At 43.8% G+C, this 15,713-nt stretch overlaps 1 protein-coding gene across 1 annotated transcript in view; it reads left to right on the forward strand.

Moving 5' to 3' along the window:
• The window catches only part of LOC147659074 (C-type lectin domain family 2 member D-like), a 52,066-nt gene extending 47,314 nt beyond the window's left edge, over positions 1–4,752 (forward strand). Inside the window, exon 4 of the mRNA XM_086951988.1 lies at positions 998–4,752. Within this exon, the coding sequence (XP_086808114.1) occupies positions 998–1,127 (130 nt within the window). The 3' untranslated portion in view covers positions 1,128–4,752. The remainder of the gene's footprint in view (positions 1–997) is intronic.
• Positions 4,753–15,713: the final 10,961 nt, after the last annotated feature.

Below are 15,713 nucleotides of genomic sequence, written 5' to 3' on the forward strand. Positions count from 1 at the left end.
GCTACGCTACGAGCAAGAGCACTCCTGTTATGAACACATTTCTGATCTACCCATGGCATCCATCTTAGATCATGGCCGCCATTTTGTGTTTCCTTGCCCTCACATATGCAATAGCCTCTGATCACTTCATTCACTCCACTTTGATTAAGGACACGTAGTCTTAACCGGAGATTCACCTCTTACATGACACGTACACCTTAAACCAGATCACGCTGAAGCTGCATGACTCAACAAAGGCTGCCTCCTCTGCCCGAGGCCAGCCCACCTGAACTGGTTCTCGTGTCCATTGTCCTGATCATGATTAGGCGGCCGAAGCCGGTAGCCTTGCCCATTTACGACCCACAAACATCTCCTATCCCACCTTGCCATCTTCCACACCTGGCTCCGTTCCTTTCTTTCTGAATCTTTATTAGGGGGAGGTAACAAACTTTACGATGAGGCGGTCCGGCTCTTGAATGCAATATTGACAAGGGATTGTGATGGACTAGTGGGAACCCCTCTTCGTGATGTTTGGCATCAGATATTATCGACAGTTCCTGTGTAACGCCAAATATTTATTGTTTAAGACACAAAGGTTTGGGAATGTACTGACATGTGAAATATTTGCCTGAAGCACAATTTTTGGTATATAAGGAGCAACCCTCAATGTACAAATCGAACAGGCTCCTAGTCTCTGCCCGTGTGTAGATTCTGTGACTTCTGTGTCCCTGCAGTAATAAACCTTTGGTCTTTGACGCCACCACCGAGAAGCCCGTGTTTCTGTTCATTTGCGCACCAAGGCAGGTGGAACTCCGGGGTCTTTGGGTGTTGTTCCCTGACACCTCTGGACGGAACCAAAAAGTCCAGAACTCCAAGCCTGAATCCCATACCTAGATTATGTCGCTTGTTTCCCTAGTATATGTTTTAAAGACTTTAGCTGCACTTGTGCCTTTACTTGTATTTCATCAGTATCAGTGTAAATGTCTTCCACAGTCCTAACGGTGTATTTTTGTTACAGGTTCCTGGTTGCAGATTACTCGGATTATGCTTACCTCGATCATCGCAATATCAAAAGTGGAGAAAGTTACAACACGCGGCACTGGATTTGTACCAACGTGTCCATACATGAAAGAAAGCCTAAAGGTTAAATCGTACAACTTTTAGTGTCCTCTAGACAAGGTACGAGGGCATCAAGAGACTCATCCAACTGCCATGCCTCAACTGAAAAGGGTCGTTGGTGAGCAAGTTTATTTGGGCATTTTACATTTTGCAGAGATCTATTCATGGGAAGGGTAATTTAAATGGGGACATGTCAAAAATAGGTTTTGCCCCGTATTATGTCCCACAAAAAACTGTTTTCCACTTTACCAAAAAACAAATAATCAGTCTCGATTTGTAGAGTGCGGCTAATAACCCGTAAGAGTATCCAGGGGCGGAGAGTGCAACTGCAGAGGCTTGGTTGAGCAACCAGGCCACGAGGTAGGAGAAGGAGCGTCCTCCACTGTTGCTGCAGTGGATGCAGAGGTTGTGGGTGAGGCAGAGAGAGGCGGATCACATGTGTCTGAAGGGATGGTGGGAGTTTAGTCAGTGGTTGATGTATTCTGATCCTTATTTGTGGTGGGCTTTGAAGTCCTGGGTCAGTATATTGAACTGGCATCTCTTGTGAATGTGGAGCCAGTGGAGCTTCCTGTGGTGAGAAGGTGATGTGGGTCTGCTTGGGGAGGTCTAAAACAAGTCTGACTGCTGTGTTCTGAATCGTCTGCAGTCTATTGAGGAGGTGTGAGGTGATTCCTGCATAGAGTGTGTTCCCATAGTCGAGTTGGCTGGTGCAAAGGGCCTGTGTCACTGTACATTTGGTATTGATGGGGAGCCATTTGAAGATCTTGCGGAGGGTGACAAAGCAGACATATGAGAAAGCGTTGCTTTACTATTTCATGGTGAGCTTGCTGTCCAGAATGAAGCAGACGGTGCAGGCATGGTCAGTCGATGTTGGTGTGGGTCCTAGTTTGGGGTGCCACCAGGCGTCATTCCATGGAGAGGTGTTTCCAAAGTTCAGCACTTCTGTCTTGTCTGTGTTGTTGTAGGCTGTTGTTCCTCATCCATTTGGCGACGTTCGTCTTGCTCATAGGGAAGTTTGTCAGTGTCGTGGTGGGGTCTTCTGACAAGGAGATGATGAGCTGTGTATCGTCTGCATAGGATGTGATGTTGAGTCCATGTGATCTTACTATGTTGGCCAGGGAGGTTAGGTTGGCGTTGAACAGGGTCGAGCTGAGGGCTGAGCCTTGGGAGGTAGCAGCAGATGTTCTACTTAGGTTCAGAGGTGAAGGGCGGGAGACAGGCTCTCTGTGTTCTGTCTTTGAGGAAGGAGGCAATCCATTTCAGGGTGTATCCTTGGATTGAGATGTTGTGGAGGCTTCTGATCAGGGTGTGGTGTGATACTGTGTCAAACGCTGCTGAGAGGTCAAGGAGGATCAGGGCTGCTGTTTTGCCTTGGTCTAGGATGGGTTTGTGCCTGCAGTCAGGGTAGTTTTGGTGCTGAATCCAGATTGGTACGAATCCAGAAGGTCGTGCCTCTCGTACTATTCAGCAAGTTGGTGGCTGATGGCCTTGAGGACTGTGGCTGGGAAGAGGAGCAGAGAGATGAGATGGTAGTTCTTGAGATCGTTTGGATCAGCGGATGGTTTCTTGAGTAGGGGCTTGACCTCTGCGTGCTTCCATCCTTCAGGGAAAGTGCCCGTGAGGATCAATGTGTTGAGGAAGGAGCTCACTGCTGATTGTCTTGCTCCCGAGGTTAAAAATGTAGTGGAGACATGGATCATTGGGTGCCCCTGAGAGGATGGAGGTCATGATGACTGTGGTGTCTTTGTGTGGCGAGCTGGTTCCAAGTGGTGAATGTGTGGTCAGGTTCTTTATTCGTAAGATCAAACTGACTGAGGAGGGCCTGTCTTTGGGATTGAAGTTTCTGTAGATGGTGGAGATCTTGTTGTGGAAGAAGTCTGTCAGGGAGTCGCAGAGCCTGGTGAAAATGGCGTTTCCGGTGGCTGAGGGGCAAGAGAACTCTTTGACGATGTTGAAGGTGTGGTGTGAGCTTGCAGTGGGCAGCCACGGGGCTACTTTTCATCTAATTTAGGAGTTGGTGGTATTGGTTCGAGCACTAATGCATTTTTAACCAATGAATTAATTGAGAGTCTGAAATGGAATTTGTGATGCTGAATGATTGCATTTAAGAAACGCTACTGAAGTTGGGCATGGTTGTTTTTGCCTCTCCGAATTGATGTGATGAAATGTTTGATTTATTTCCAGAATGAGGATAGATTGCTTTTGTACCATAGCAGCTGAAAACATAAGCTTTTTCTCTTCCTCTCTTTATACCTCATTTGATGATGCAGTTTTACTAGCAAAGACTCCCAATAGCCGAGAGGCCCTAGTTGAAAGTTTTGTGGGCATGATGGAGAACCTTAATATTTAAACAAGTAGATTGAAATCCTTTGTCATAGCATATGGCCCATAAAATTGAAAACTGGAACCTTTACCCCTAAGGGAAAGTGCTTGGAGAGAGTGTGTTCTAATTTAGGTATAATTTTTTAGCAAAATACCATCTGGTCTACCTGTCTTGCCATGAAGACTGTTCGCTTTTCACGGGCCATTAGTTCTAGTTTTAATGTCTCTTCTTGCATAGGGAACCAGCCCTTTTGTCTGCTGGTTGATTTATAAATACAGATGTATTCCCGTTCTTGCATGTGGAGCAGAGGTATGGGGTTACTGCAACACAAACAATTTACAACTCGAAAAAATGTGGTGCTTATTAGATTTCTCAGTACTCAACCTAGGAGTCCTAAATTTATAGTGAATAATGAACTTGGTCTGGACTATGTGGAGGACTGTAATAAATTGGTGCATTTTCTCCTCTGGTGCTGCATTTGGAGCAATAACCAGGCCACTCTAAATAGAGATATAATCTAGGATTGTCTGGCATCTGCTTCCAGTCCAATGGTTCCTGGATAAAGAATAATCATTTGAGCTTGTTGGATTTGGCAGAACCAATCTCACTTGTGACCCAGGCTCCATCAGAAAAGGATACAAAGTATGGGCCAATAAAAACTTTATGAAGAATAAGGCGAGGGATAGGGACCTGGGGGTGTCTATGCACACCATTAAGGAATACTTGCTGATCCAAATGTATCCCCAGATTGAGCCCTATCTGGAGGGAGTAAGCCACCCATGGGAAAACAACACTACTCACCAGGTTCTGTTTGTGCAGTCAGATGAAAACCATGTTGCCCTCTTGGCCTGCCTCAATGCTACTAGTGTATGTTGTCCTTGAGATGAAACCTCGGATCAAGCTTTGCTGCACTTTGTATTTTTCTATAACTTTTATAAACATTTGATGAAGGGTTTTCTGGCTACTATCATACAGGAGAGTCCTATAAAAATGTGGAGCAGATCTGAATAATCTGCAGTGTCTTATGTAGTATAGAAATATGTTTAAGGATTGGCCATTTTCTAAAATCTGCCATAAAACTTCAACATTCAATGTTTTTTTAACTCATGTGGTCGATGTATTATTGAGTAATTCTATGAATTATTGAGGCCAAACTGAGTATTTTGCTTGAATTTCAGGAGGCAAATGGATCTTTGTTTTTAGGTATGACTGAGAATGCTTTTAACTGTGAATGCTTTGTTTTTAATAATTGCTTTGTACATAGTACTTTTCTGTAAATCTATATTTGTAAGTTATTTTTTTCTTAATATTTGTGCTTTTATGATCTTTGTTAGACCAAAATAAAGAATAGAATAAAAAAGAATTGTAGAGTACTCGTAATTGTGGGTGGGTGTGTTTATGAGATGTCACTCATTTGTAAGGCATACAATGTAAAAAGTTTTTATAGACCAATATATATGTTTAAGGGCCTGATTCAAAGATAGACAGAACGAAGTACCCTGCCTGACAAACTCTCGGTCCTCCCACCCTATTTAGGGTCAGGTGGACCGCCAGATTTACGCAGACTGAGTAAAATCCATTCATAGTGTAAACCTTCCTCTCTCAGCCCCAGGGAGTACAGGCCATCAGAGATAACCTCTATTTAGAGTGTGCAGTGGGATGGCATTTTGTTGTCTTTCACTGACATAAATTTCCGATTATGAGGGATAGTAAAATAAAAAGGAAAACTTGGCCATACCATGTGTGAGAACACACTTTGGGACTTTGTTTTTTTTAAAGAAAAATATATTGAACGTTTGGTGTATGCGTCCATCACCAGTGACTTTTAAATGACTTTGTATGAACCGACATGGCGGCAGTTCATGGGATGACGTGAACTCTGAAGTTGACAGGACGATGAAAGGTGGTGTGGTGGACTTGAACTACTCCTCCACCATGATGGTCTTTACTTCATCTGTTCACCTCTAAGTCAGGCTCTAAATGTTTTATAATTTTCTTGTATTATAGTCACAATAAAAATGACTTTGACTATAGTTCAGTCATGCACAGAAGTACAACTAGTAATGAGAAAAGGAATTTGTGAAACGTAGAAAAAACAAGTAAATGAATGATGAACAAGAGGAAAAGTCTGAGGAAACAGAAATTAAATGCTGGACTTGTGTAGAGATCGTTCATCAACAATTATAAACCCTTTAAAAATGGATTATTCCTAGGGCTTCCGGTTTTATGGTATTAATTTTTTTCCCATTTCAGTCTGTATTTATCCATATCATTTCTTGTTAATTGTATCTGTATTTATCCATATTTATTTTGGGTTTTGTGGGAAATTTAAGTTGAAATTAGCATATTACGCCAATTATTTACCGGATAAATATGCACTTATGCTTGAATGTTGGCCAGGTTTCAGAGCTGTGAACACCCGCAGAAGATCAATCAGTGCACTAATATGAAAATATGCACACTTCAGTATCAACCTTGTGCATATCTACTGCTGTCAAAGCCTCTTTACTAAACTTCCTTTCTTTTTTGACCCTCTTATCTATCAATCCACACATCTATTGACCTGGAAGTCATGGAAAACCCAGTATTTAGAATCACTCAAAAAAGCAACCCAATTTTTATTTTTATCCACATCTGTAAAAATCAGTAAAATCGGAAAACAGGGAGCCTAAATTATGCCATAAAGGAATTCAAACCTAAACTCCCTCTAACATTTTTATCCTGCTGGTTTAACAGCTGCTTTGACAATTTAAAGTCCATTTAATACAGCCTGCACGATATGAAAGGCGTTAAATTCACCAGCCCCTGTTCAGCAGCACGGTGTCCATTTTGTCATAAATACAGAATGCTAGCACTCTGGTTCATTAGAATACTGTGGGAAGCTGCAGAACACTGGGGAGTCAAGTGACAGACCGCTGCTGCTGCTGCTGAAAATACGCTTACTTGGCTTATCTGGCCTTTTTTGAGATGGCTGAGGAAGATATTTGTGAATTTATAAGAAATGTGTGCATTTTAACTTCTGGAGCACTCATAATTTCCATGATGACACTACCTTATGAACTCACCATAATTCATAACAATATTAATACATCACCATAAATGATTTATATTGTGCTATTAAAGTAGGGGAATTCAACCTTCATTAAGTTTTAGTTCCATAGATTCATGAAGTTGCAATAACCCTGGTGGTGTACCAATCGCACCTGCTCCTCCTTCCAGAGTTAGCCTAACGAAGGGTATGATCGTGCTCATCATTGGTCACGAGAGGGATTTCCTGGGTCTATCAATCACTGGTGCTAAATGCTCCTGACCTCTTTACTGAGTTATAGTCCTGTTGGTTAGGAAGAAGAGTTGAGCGAGGCAGACATGGCTCCCCTTGACACAGCTATCTGAACTAGACTATTCCCAATTCAACATAAATATCTCCACAGCATTTATTATACTCCTGAACAATCATGGAAAAAGAGAAGGATCCTGGCCCCAAATTGCTCTTGGTGCCATGTGTTGGCAGGATTTTTTCCACATGGTCTGGGGCTGGCCGATAATCAAAACATAGTGGAAGTGTTGTTACAGGGATTCTATTAATTCTCAATTATAGGTTTTCTTTTTAACTTTGCATCCTTTTTTAAATGGTAGTTTGAACATATTTTTCAATAACACAAGAATGTGCAATGCACACATTTGTTTTTGGTAGACGTTGCTCTGTAGTCAACCCTGTTAGTTCCAGGGACACACATATTAGAACACGATGTCCTTGCTTTAGTATGTGTTCGTAGGAGACGACTCATTTTATCTAGCCTATGGGTACTCACAAACTTTCTCTGGGGGCCAAATTTACAGTGTGGTTTGTGGCCGAGGGCCGCACCGATGGAGGCGGGGTCTGTGAGGGAAGTGGGCGGGGCTAGAGTAAAAAAAACTCACCATGAGGTTGAACCGAGGCCCTGCAGCGGACGCCTTCGTCCACTGAGCCAGCAGACCCGGCATACACACACATCTCTCTCTCTCTCTCTCTCTCTCTGTCTCTGTCTCTGTCTCTGTCTCTGTCTCTGTCTCTGTCTCTGTCTCTGTCTCTGTCTCTGTCTCCCTCTCTCTGTCTCCCTCTCTCTGTCTCTGTCTCTGTCTCCCTCTCTCTGTCTCCCTCTCTCTGTTTCGCTCTCTCTCTCTGCATCCTTCTGTCTCCCTCTCGCCCGCCTCTCTGTCTCCCTCTGTCTGTTTCCCTCTCCCTCCCTCTGTCTCCCCCTCACTCCCGCCCTCTGTCTCCCTCCCTCTCCCTCCGTCTCCATCCTCTGTCTACCACAGAGCAGAGTCTCTCTGAGTCTGCGCTGCTGCGGCGGTGTTTGACGACACTCTTTAAAAAAACACAGGTACAATGTCTGCAAGGTCCACGGGCCGCCACGGAAGGCTAGCCGTGCCGCTGGCGGCCCGCGGGCCGTACTATGAGTACCCGTGATCTAGACTAAGTCTCTAGTGGACTGAGGGAAGGCATGTGTTTTATTATTTACATGTTGCCCGTGTTGAAGTCGGTGCAAGGCACTTCACACCAGTGTTCTCATGAATGCTGCAGAGAGCTGTGAATGAGTGACAGCCAGACAGGCACCGACATTCACTCTAAGAAGGAAGATAGCTGCCCAAATAGAGATGTGTGCAAATGTGCACTCTCAGATGGAGCATATTTGATAATGCACCAGGAGTGGCTGGTAACCTTTGAAAGTGATGGGCCGAGCAAAGTGCCCCACTGATTTCCAGAAAAATAAATAAAACAACCCCTTCCTCCAAAAGCCCAGAAATAAAAATCAGCTTCATGCAACATAAACACAAACTAAATCACTACACTGACCTACATTACACCAACATTTGAAACAAATAAAATGACATTAAATGGTACTTGCCCATATGTTGTGCGTCATCCTTGGTGCTCTTCTGCAGTCTGGCATGAGTCGAAGAGGTCCCCTAATTTTAACTCACCCTAAAGCAAATTTTTGAAAATACCTTCCACCCTTTCAAACAACAAATTAAGATTTGCAACTTTTTGGGAGTAAATTGATGCTTAAAGACCAAATTTAACAAGGATATGCGTGACCATAACTTACACAAAAATGGCTATTTAGGAATGGAACCTCACCTTAGCGATCCACAAAAATCTGAATTTACACTCAAAAGCGATGCACTTATAAAATCTTTCTATGCCACTGTGACAATTTTAAGAGTGAGTATATCTGGTAGTTCTTGTAGTAACATCCAAAAGTGGTCAACACGTGCAAACATGCAAGTTTATGATCAACCGTTTACCATCCATACACCTTCATGACAACATGTGCAAATTTACTCCTGACAAGGACATAAATAAACCATTTTTAAGCGTGGGAAAGGAACCCCCCGCCTCACTCTTTCCCCTTCTAAAAATTGGTGGAGGGAAGGTCTTTATTCATGGGGACAAATATTTTACCTAGGGTGAAAGATTAACAAGCATTTGCAATGCAATAGGTCTCGCAGTCACCAGAGTTTGAGCTATTGGCATTGTAAATGACAATGCCTTTTATATATGTTTTAGGTTTTAAAACATAAATAAAAGGCATTGCCATTTGCAATACTAATAGCTTAAACTCTTGCAAATGCGAAACCCATTGCATTGCAATAAAGGGCCTTTTGGACCACTTGTTAGATTGTAAATATCAGAGGAAAAGACCGGCCTGCAATGTCTTCACAGCAGTGGTCGAAGTGGGCGGGATCGGTAGGGCACGCCATGCCTCTAAATCTTTTATTCCAAGGATTCCGTTCCCCTACTTTTTCATTTTGAAAATGCGTCCCAGAGGAAATTGCCATTGCCAATAAATAAAGCTTGGCGTTCCTGGCATTCGTGAGGGGCGAGGCGGCAGAGAAGTAACAGGACTCTGTCTTTTCCTTCTTGCCCAGACAAGAAAAATACAGTGTTCACTTCTAATCCGCCACTTCAGCGCCACCCCCACTCTTTCCTCTCTTTCTGTCTAGCAGTTCTCCTCTTACTGAAAACCGCGACTTCAAGAAGCGGTTCTTACTCGTTTTCCTCTCCTTGCGTTTATTTGCTCCCCTGTGAAATGGATCCAAAAAGAAAACCACTTTTGCTGGAAATGTCGTACTTTTCTGACATTTTAATTCCAAAGTGCAGCATCGGGAATAAAAGGTTAAAATATGAAAAATAACTGAATAAAGTAAGACAGAGTGGTAGCAAACTGGCCAGATTAATTTTATTCACACACAAACACATTAGCGCCACTTTTACAGAGTTTGCCAGTGAAGCTCTATTTTTGTTTTCTTGTCTTTGCTTTCCTTGGGCTTGCAACAAGTGTACCAAACCTGGAGGTACTGCAATATGTGGATTGGAAAACAAAATGTGTACTGCGGGTCTGCGTCCAGGGTGTGTTTTTTTTTTTACCATACTGCTTACGTTTTGTAAGGATACAAGCAATGGACAGTGAAATGGGTCCATTCAGTTCCCTGTGGTCATGTCCTTAACTTTTCAGTCACAAGAACTCACTGATATCTGAATAGTGAGTGAAAAAGTGTTATGGTAACCATGTTTTTCTTGCTTACATTTCGCATAGTTTGCTAAATTTTGCATTCCCTGTGAAGGTTTGCTTTTTCCAGGATGTTACTTTTTTTTGTAGGCCGCATATTGCTCTTGTCTAGTGCGTAATTTAGATTGAGCCGCATCCAGGTGTTTACAGCCGGCAACAATTGGGTTGTAGTTGAAGGCAGACAATAACCCGAGGGTATCAAGGCGCCTAACAGAACAATAAAATAGGAATTCGCTACATTGCTACAGGTACGCTTGCACACAAAAGTGAGTTTTCAAGGCCCTTTTGAAAGCCTGAAGGGTAGGTAGTGATCTTATTTCCAGGGGAAGAGCATTCCACCACTTAGGGTCCAGGGTGGAGAAGGCCCTGCCACCCCATTTCGCTCTCCTGAAACGGGGGGTCGATAGCAGGAGTCTGCCAGAGGACCGTAGATTCCTAATGGGAGAGTATCGGGACAGGATAGATCCAAGACCAGAGGGGCTATTTCTGGCCAAGGCCTTGTATGTCAGGCACACGATCTTAAAGTGTATCCGTGCCTCGACAGGGAGCCAGTGAAGCAGCTTTCTAGCCGCTGTGGCTGAAGAGCGCTTAGGAAGGTCCAGGACAAACCTGGCAGCGGCGTTTTGGACTACCTGCAAGCGCTTCAGTAGGCTCTTTTTCAAGCCCGCATACAGCGCATTGCAGTAGTCTATTCTTGAGCCTATGAGAGCAACGGCTAGCTGTTTCCTGGCCTGAGGGGAAAGGTAGTTTCTAATCCTTCTCAGGATATGGATAATGCCCCAGCAGGTGGAGATGGTTCGACTGACCTGCTTGCTCATGTCAAGGGCAGGGTCTATCATGACCCCCAGATCAATTCTGATTATTAAAGAGCACCTCCAGCCATGGTATTACGTTTTAAATCCTGAGTTTCTGTTTCTCTAGACCAATCACTATTAAACTATACGGCCTACTAGTATGGTTGTCATGTGACTCCCACACCTTGTACGTTATTGCCAATGGGGCGACCCAATTGTAGTCAAAGGACCTGGGTATCAATTGTTACAGATGAAAATGGTCCTAGACGTTTACGTCAAAAGAAACAACTTGTTTAGGTTAAATTAAATGAATATCACTTTTTCTCATAATTGCCATGCGAATGAATCCTGCAATGGAAAAAGAACACAGAGAAAACAAAGCCCGAAAACATTTGTTGGTTCAATAGACCACACATAAACCAGGACTGTGTCTCACAAAAAGTAGAGAGACTTTCTTATTTAATATTAAATTAGGTTGAAACAATATTGCATTTCATACACACTGCACTTTTTCGTAAAACATGGGTTACTAGTCAAATAACGTGCACAGGAAAGAAGTGAAAGTAAGTGCTGTTGTGAGTGACCGAGATGGTCAGAAAAAAGAAAAGGCACAGTTGTCAAAATTGATAAAACTAAGGTTGTTACACCAATCCTTAGCGTAGCAAAGCGGGGGAGCCTGCCCTTAACATGTGATTTGCAAAAATGTCACTCCTTTTTGTTTAGGCAAGGTGGACAATTCATCCGTACTGTCTTTTTATGGGGGCACAAGGGAAAAGGGGGAAATTCAAGGTACAGGCTCAAGGGGAGAATTGTCGACGTTTCGACCCAAGGATGTAAAGGGCGATTGAGATCCTCATGGACGGGTCTTCATTAGGACGGGAGGGTGGTGGAAAGGGGAAAAAACTCGGTTTGCACGACAGAAGGAACCCCAACAAGGCTAATGGGCACCCTCACATGGTGTGCCAACAATGCAAAATCAATTAGCACCTCCGATCAATTATCTGTAAGCCATCACTACTTGCTTGGTGATACAAGGTAATGTAACCACAGGAAAAAGATTCTAGTTTTGAATTGCTGTCAGTGGATGCTCAAGTGTATCTCCATTGTCAATGAACCTGTGCCGTCATCTCGGCTCCGTTATCCCAAAATGTTGTACCGGAAAAACGCCCGCGTCCGCTCTTTGAGATGCAAGCAGCGTTGCCAAGAGCGTGCACGCTTCCGCTATACGTCTGGGAATGTATAGCGTATAGCGGAAGCGTGCACGCTCTTGGCAAGGCTACTTGCATCTCAAAGAGCGGACGCAGGCGGTTTTCCGGTACGACATTTTGGGATAACGGAGCCGAGATGACGGCACACGTTCATTGACAATGGAGATTCACTTGAACATCCACTGACAGCAATTCAAAACTGGAATCTTTTTCCTCCGGTTACATTACCTTGTATCACCAAGCACGTAGTGACGGCTTAAAGATAATTGATCGGAGGTGCTAATTGATTTCGCATTGTTGGCACACCATGTGAGGGTGCCAATTAGCCTTGTTGGGGTTCCTTCTGTCGTGCAAACCAAGTTTTTTCCCCTTTCCACCACCCTCCTGTCCTGATGAAGACCCGTCCATGAGGATCTCAATCGCCCTTTACATCCTTGGGTCGAAACGTCGACAATTCTCCCCTTGAGCCTGTACCTTGAATTTCCCCTTTTTCCCTTGTGCCCCCATAAAAAGACAGTACGGATGAATTGTCCACAGTGCCTAAACAAAAAGGAGTACATTTTTGCAAATCACATGTTAAGGGCAGGCTCCCCCGTTTTGCTACGCTAAGGATTGGTGTAACAACCTTAGTTTTATCAATTTTGACAACTGTGCCTTTTCTTTTTTTCTGACCATCTCGGTCGCTCACAACAGCACTTACTTTCACTTCTTTCCTGTGCACTTTATTTGACTAGTAACCCCTGTTTTACGAAAAGTGCAGTGTGTATGAAATGCAATATTGTTTCAACCTAATTTAATATTAAATAAGAACGTCTCTCTACTTTTTGTGAGACACAGTCCTGGTTTATATGTGGTCTGTTGAACCAACAAATGTTTTTGGGCTTTGTTTTCTCTGTGTTCTTTTTCCATTGCAGGATTCATTCGCATGGCAATTATGAGAAAAAGTGATATTCATTTAATTTAACCTAAACAAGTTATCTCCTACACCTTGTAGTCATAAGTATTAGGTAACATTTTGTATACAGTGTAATGTGTGTGATGTAATGTGCTCTAACACCCTACAGTGGTATGAGTGGTGCTGTAAATCAAATTAAATGCATCTGAGAGAGAGTGTAGTTATGACGACTTGAGGGGCACTGTTAAAGGGTGGTAGTGAGGGAATCCATGGCAGAGGTGGAAATTGGGGGGCACTAACAAACATTAATGCACAGGGCACCAGCAGTGCTTAGGTCGCCCTAGCCCATGAGGCCAGTCTGCCTCATCCATAGGTACCTCCATTGCCTTGTTTCAGCAGTAGTAGCTGCAACTCAACAGGGATTAGCAATTCAGGATTTGCACGCACACCAAACTACTAAGTTCGCAAACTTCACAGTCTCTGCTTCATTCACAAGCAATTTTAACATATGCTGCCTGCTCTGGGGCCACTGGCATTAATTATGCAGCAAAGGAGGACAACATTATGCCACAGTGTTGACCAAATTATGCATTAAAAAAAGACTGCAGCGTAATACAGTATATTTTCTGATATTTTATTATTGTGACATGTGTACACATGCTAACAGTCTCTTAAAAGATGTTGCCTTATTAGTACTAGTGTAACGTACAAATGCAGCAGTGAGAAAGGTGATCAGTCAACCTTTGCAATAAGCCATCCACTCCGCAGCAACACAAGTCACATTTTTTATTAACTTTTGATACATTTGAGCTACAAACAATGTATTAGTTTAAATGGTCAGATCATGCAGCAGATCTTGCATTATGAGGCAAATATGGCCATAATTATATAGAAAACATTTGCAAACTAGTATATTTTGCCATTCATGTTTAAACTGCTGTTGTGGAAAAATTGAGAATTGGTGATGACAGAAACTCTATGGCTCAGAGACAAATGGCTTGTGCTTTCACATTTTATCGTATGTGGGACATTCTGTGATTAGAAGCATATCCCACTTTGTGAATGTATTTTAATGTCAATAACTCATTATAACCTTAAATAATCATGTGTATCTATTGGTTGATTAAAATGGGCAGTGAAATGCCAAACAAATACTAAAAATTGGGATATTTGTGCATTCTGGCCACACCTCTGGCTCCTCCCACTGATCCAATCCTTGGGTTAGTCCCGCCTTCTGTTTCTCCGCCCACAGTTCCCCTACTTTTTCCCCCCCACTTCGACCACTGCTTCACAGTAGTGAGAAATAGTGCAGTGAAGATGTGTAAGTGTTGTAAAAGGTAAATTCCCAGCCTCGCAGCATCCAAACACCTGCCAGTCCATGATGTTTGCAATTGCTGGCATCATGCCTCCTCGCCCACATGTGTAGGTGTCATTGACAACGAACGCGATGGGCAAAGCTGGAATTCCCCCTTTAGCCGCTACCCTGACAGTCCATCCTCATACTCCCAGCAGAGGGCGCTGCAGCATGAGAATTCTTTAGTCAAAAGGCTGCGTCAAATGCTCCGTGGATCAACCGTGCAACCAAGCTGTACTGGGGACAGGCAAAACAATGAGAAGACAAGTTTATAATAACGAACCCTGGAGCCCCGAAATGTTTAAAAATATTTTTGGTGTTTACGTTTGGGGTATTTGCATGTGTTTAACCCTTTCTCTGCGGCGGCTATTCCGCTGCAGCGCTAGATGGCGGGAGGGCCGCGCGCAGCTCCGACGCTGCTGACGGAACCGCTCCGTCACTCCCATTGGGTGGGCTGTGCTTGTGACGGAGCGTTTCCGACATGGCCCCGCCCGCTCAATAGAATGCGCCGCGCAGGCGCCAAATCAGTGCCGCGCCTGCTCGGCGAGCGGGCAGTGATAGAACCGCTCTGTCACCAGCACAGCCCACCCGAGGGGCATGACGGAGCGGTTCCGTCACCAGCGTGGGAGGGGTTAATGGTCCCAAATGCAAAAGAAAAGTGTGCGTGTGTGTGTGTGGTTTCGTCCCGAAACATCTGCCCAGAGCAGAAAAAACTGGTACTGTTCCATTTCACAAGGTGACAGCCTTGCTGAAAGGTACTGGTACCTGATTGCTAACGGTACAGCAGCTTTAAGTAGAAGCGTTGGTACTGTCCATTAGTGGTATAACAGGTCTGCTGAAAAGTACAGATACTGCGCATTCCTAATGGGCTGTGTTGGCAATTCTAATATACAGGTAGTCCCTGCCACTTCCCACACCCTGCCTAGCCGAAGGTAAATTCCCAGCCTCGCAGCATCCAAACACCTGCCAGTCCATGATGTTGGCAATTGCTGGCATCATGCCTCCTTCAGTGGCTGCAGGTGGACTTGGAAAGTGGTTAGGCGAAAGACTCTGCGGACACCCATTTCCAAAGTCCCTGCCTCTCTACTATTTGGTGCTGTGCTCCCAGAAGTGCAGATCTTCTCAAGCTCCAAGAACTGGTGCTTCAAATACTGCATTGTGCAAAAATAAAAGAACACATTTTGACGTACATTATAACTATTAGCTTAGACATAGCCTTAAGTCCCCATTACATGTGTCTCACCCCTCTGAACATTGCCTATGACAGCCAATCTCTTCCCATATAAGTTGCTCTCTAGCACAGCAGCATAACTATTGTGAAACCTCTTACTAGAAGATGGTAAATGCCCAAGTAAATGTGAGCATACCTCACAAATCTCTGCTTCAGTGCACGTTTAAACATGGCCACAAGTTTGCCTCAATTGTTTGAAGGGCACCTCTGAACCTCACACATGACTCCCACATTCTTTCCATAAACCACACAATAA

This window comes from Lissotriton vulgaris, unplaced genomic scaffold (assembly GCF_964263255.1).
Source record: "Lissotriton vulgaris unplaced genomic scaffold, aLisVul1.2 SCAFFOLD_921, whole genome shotgun sequence".
NCBI classification, from domain to species: domain Eukaryota; kingdom Metazoa; phylum Chordata; class Amphibia; order Caudata; family Salamandridae; genus Lissotriton; species Lissotriton vulgaris.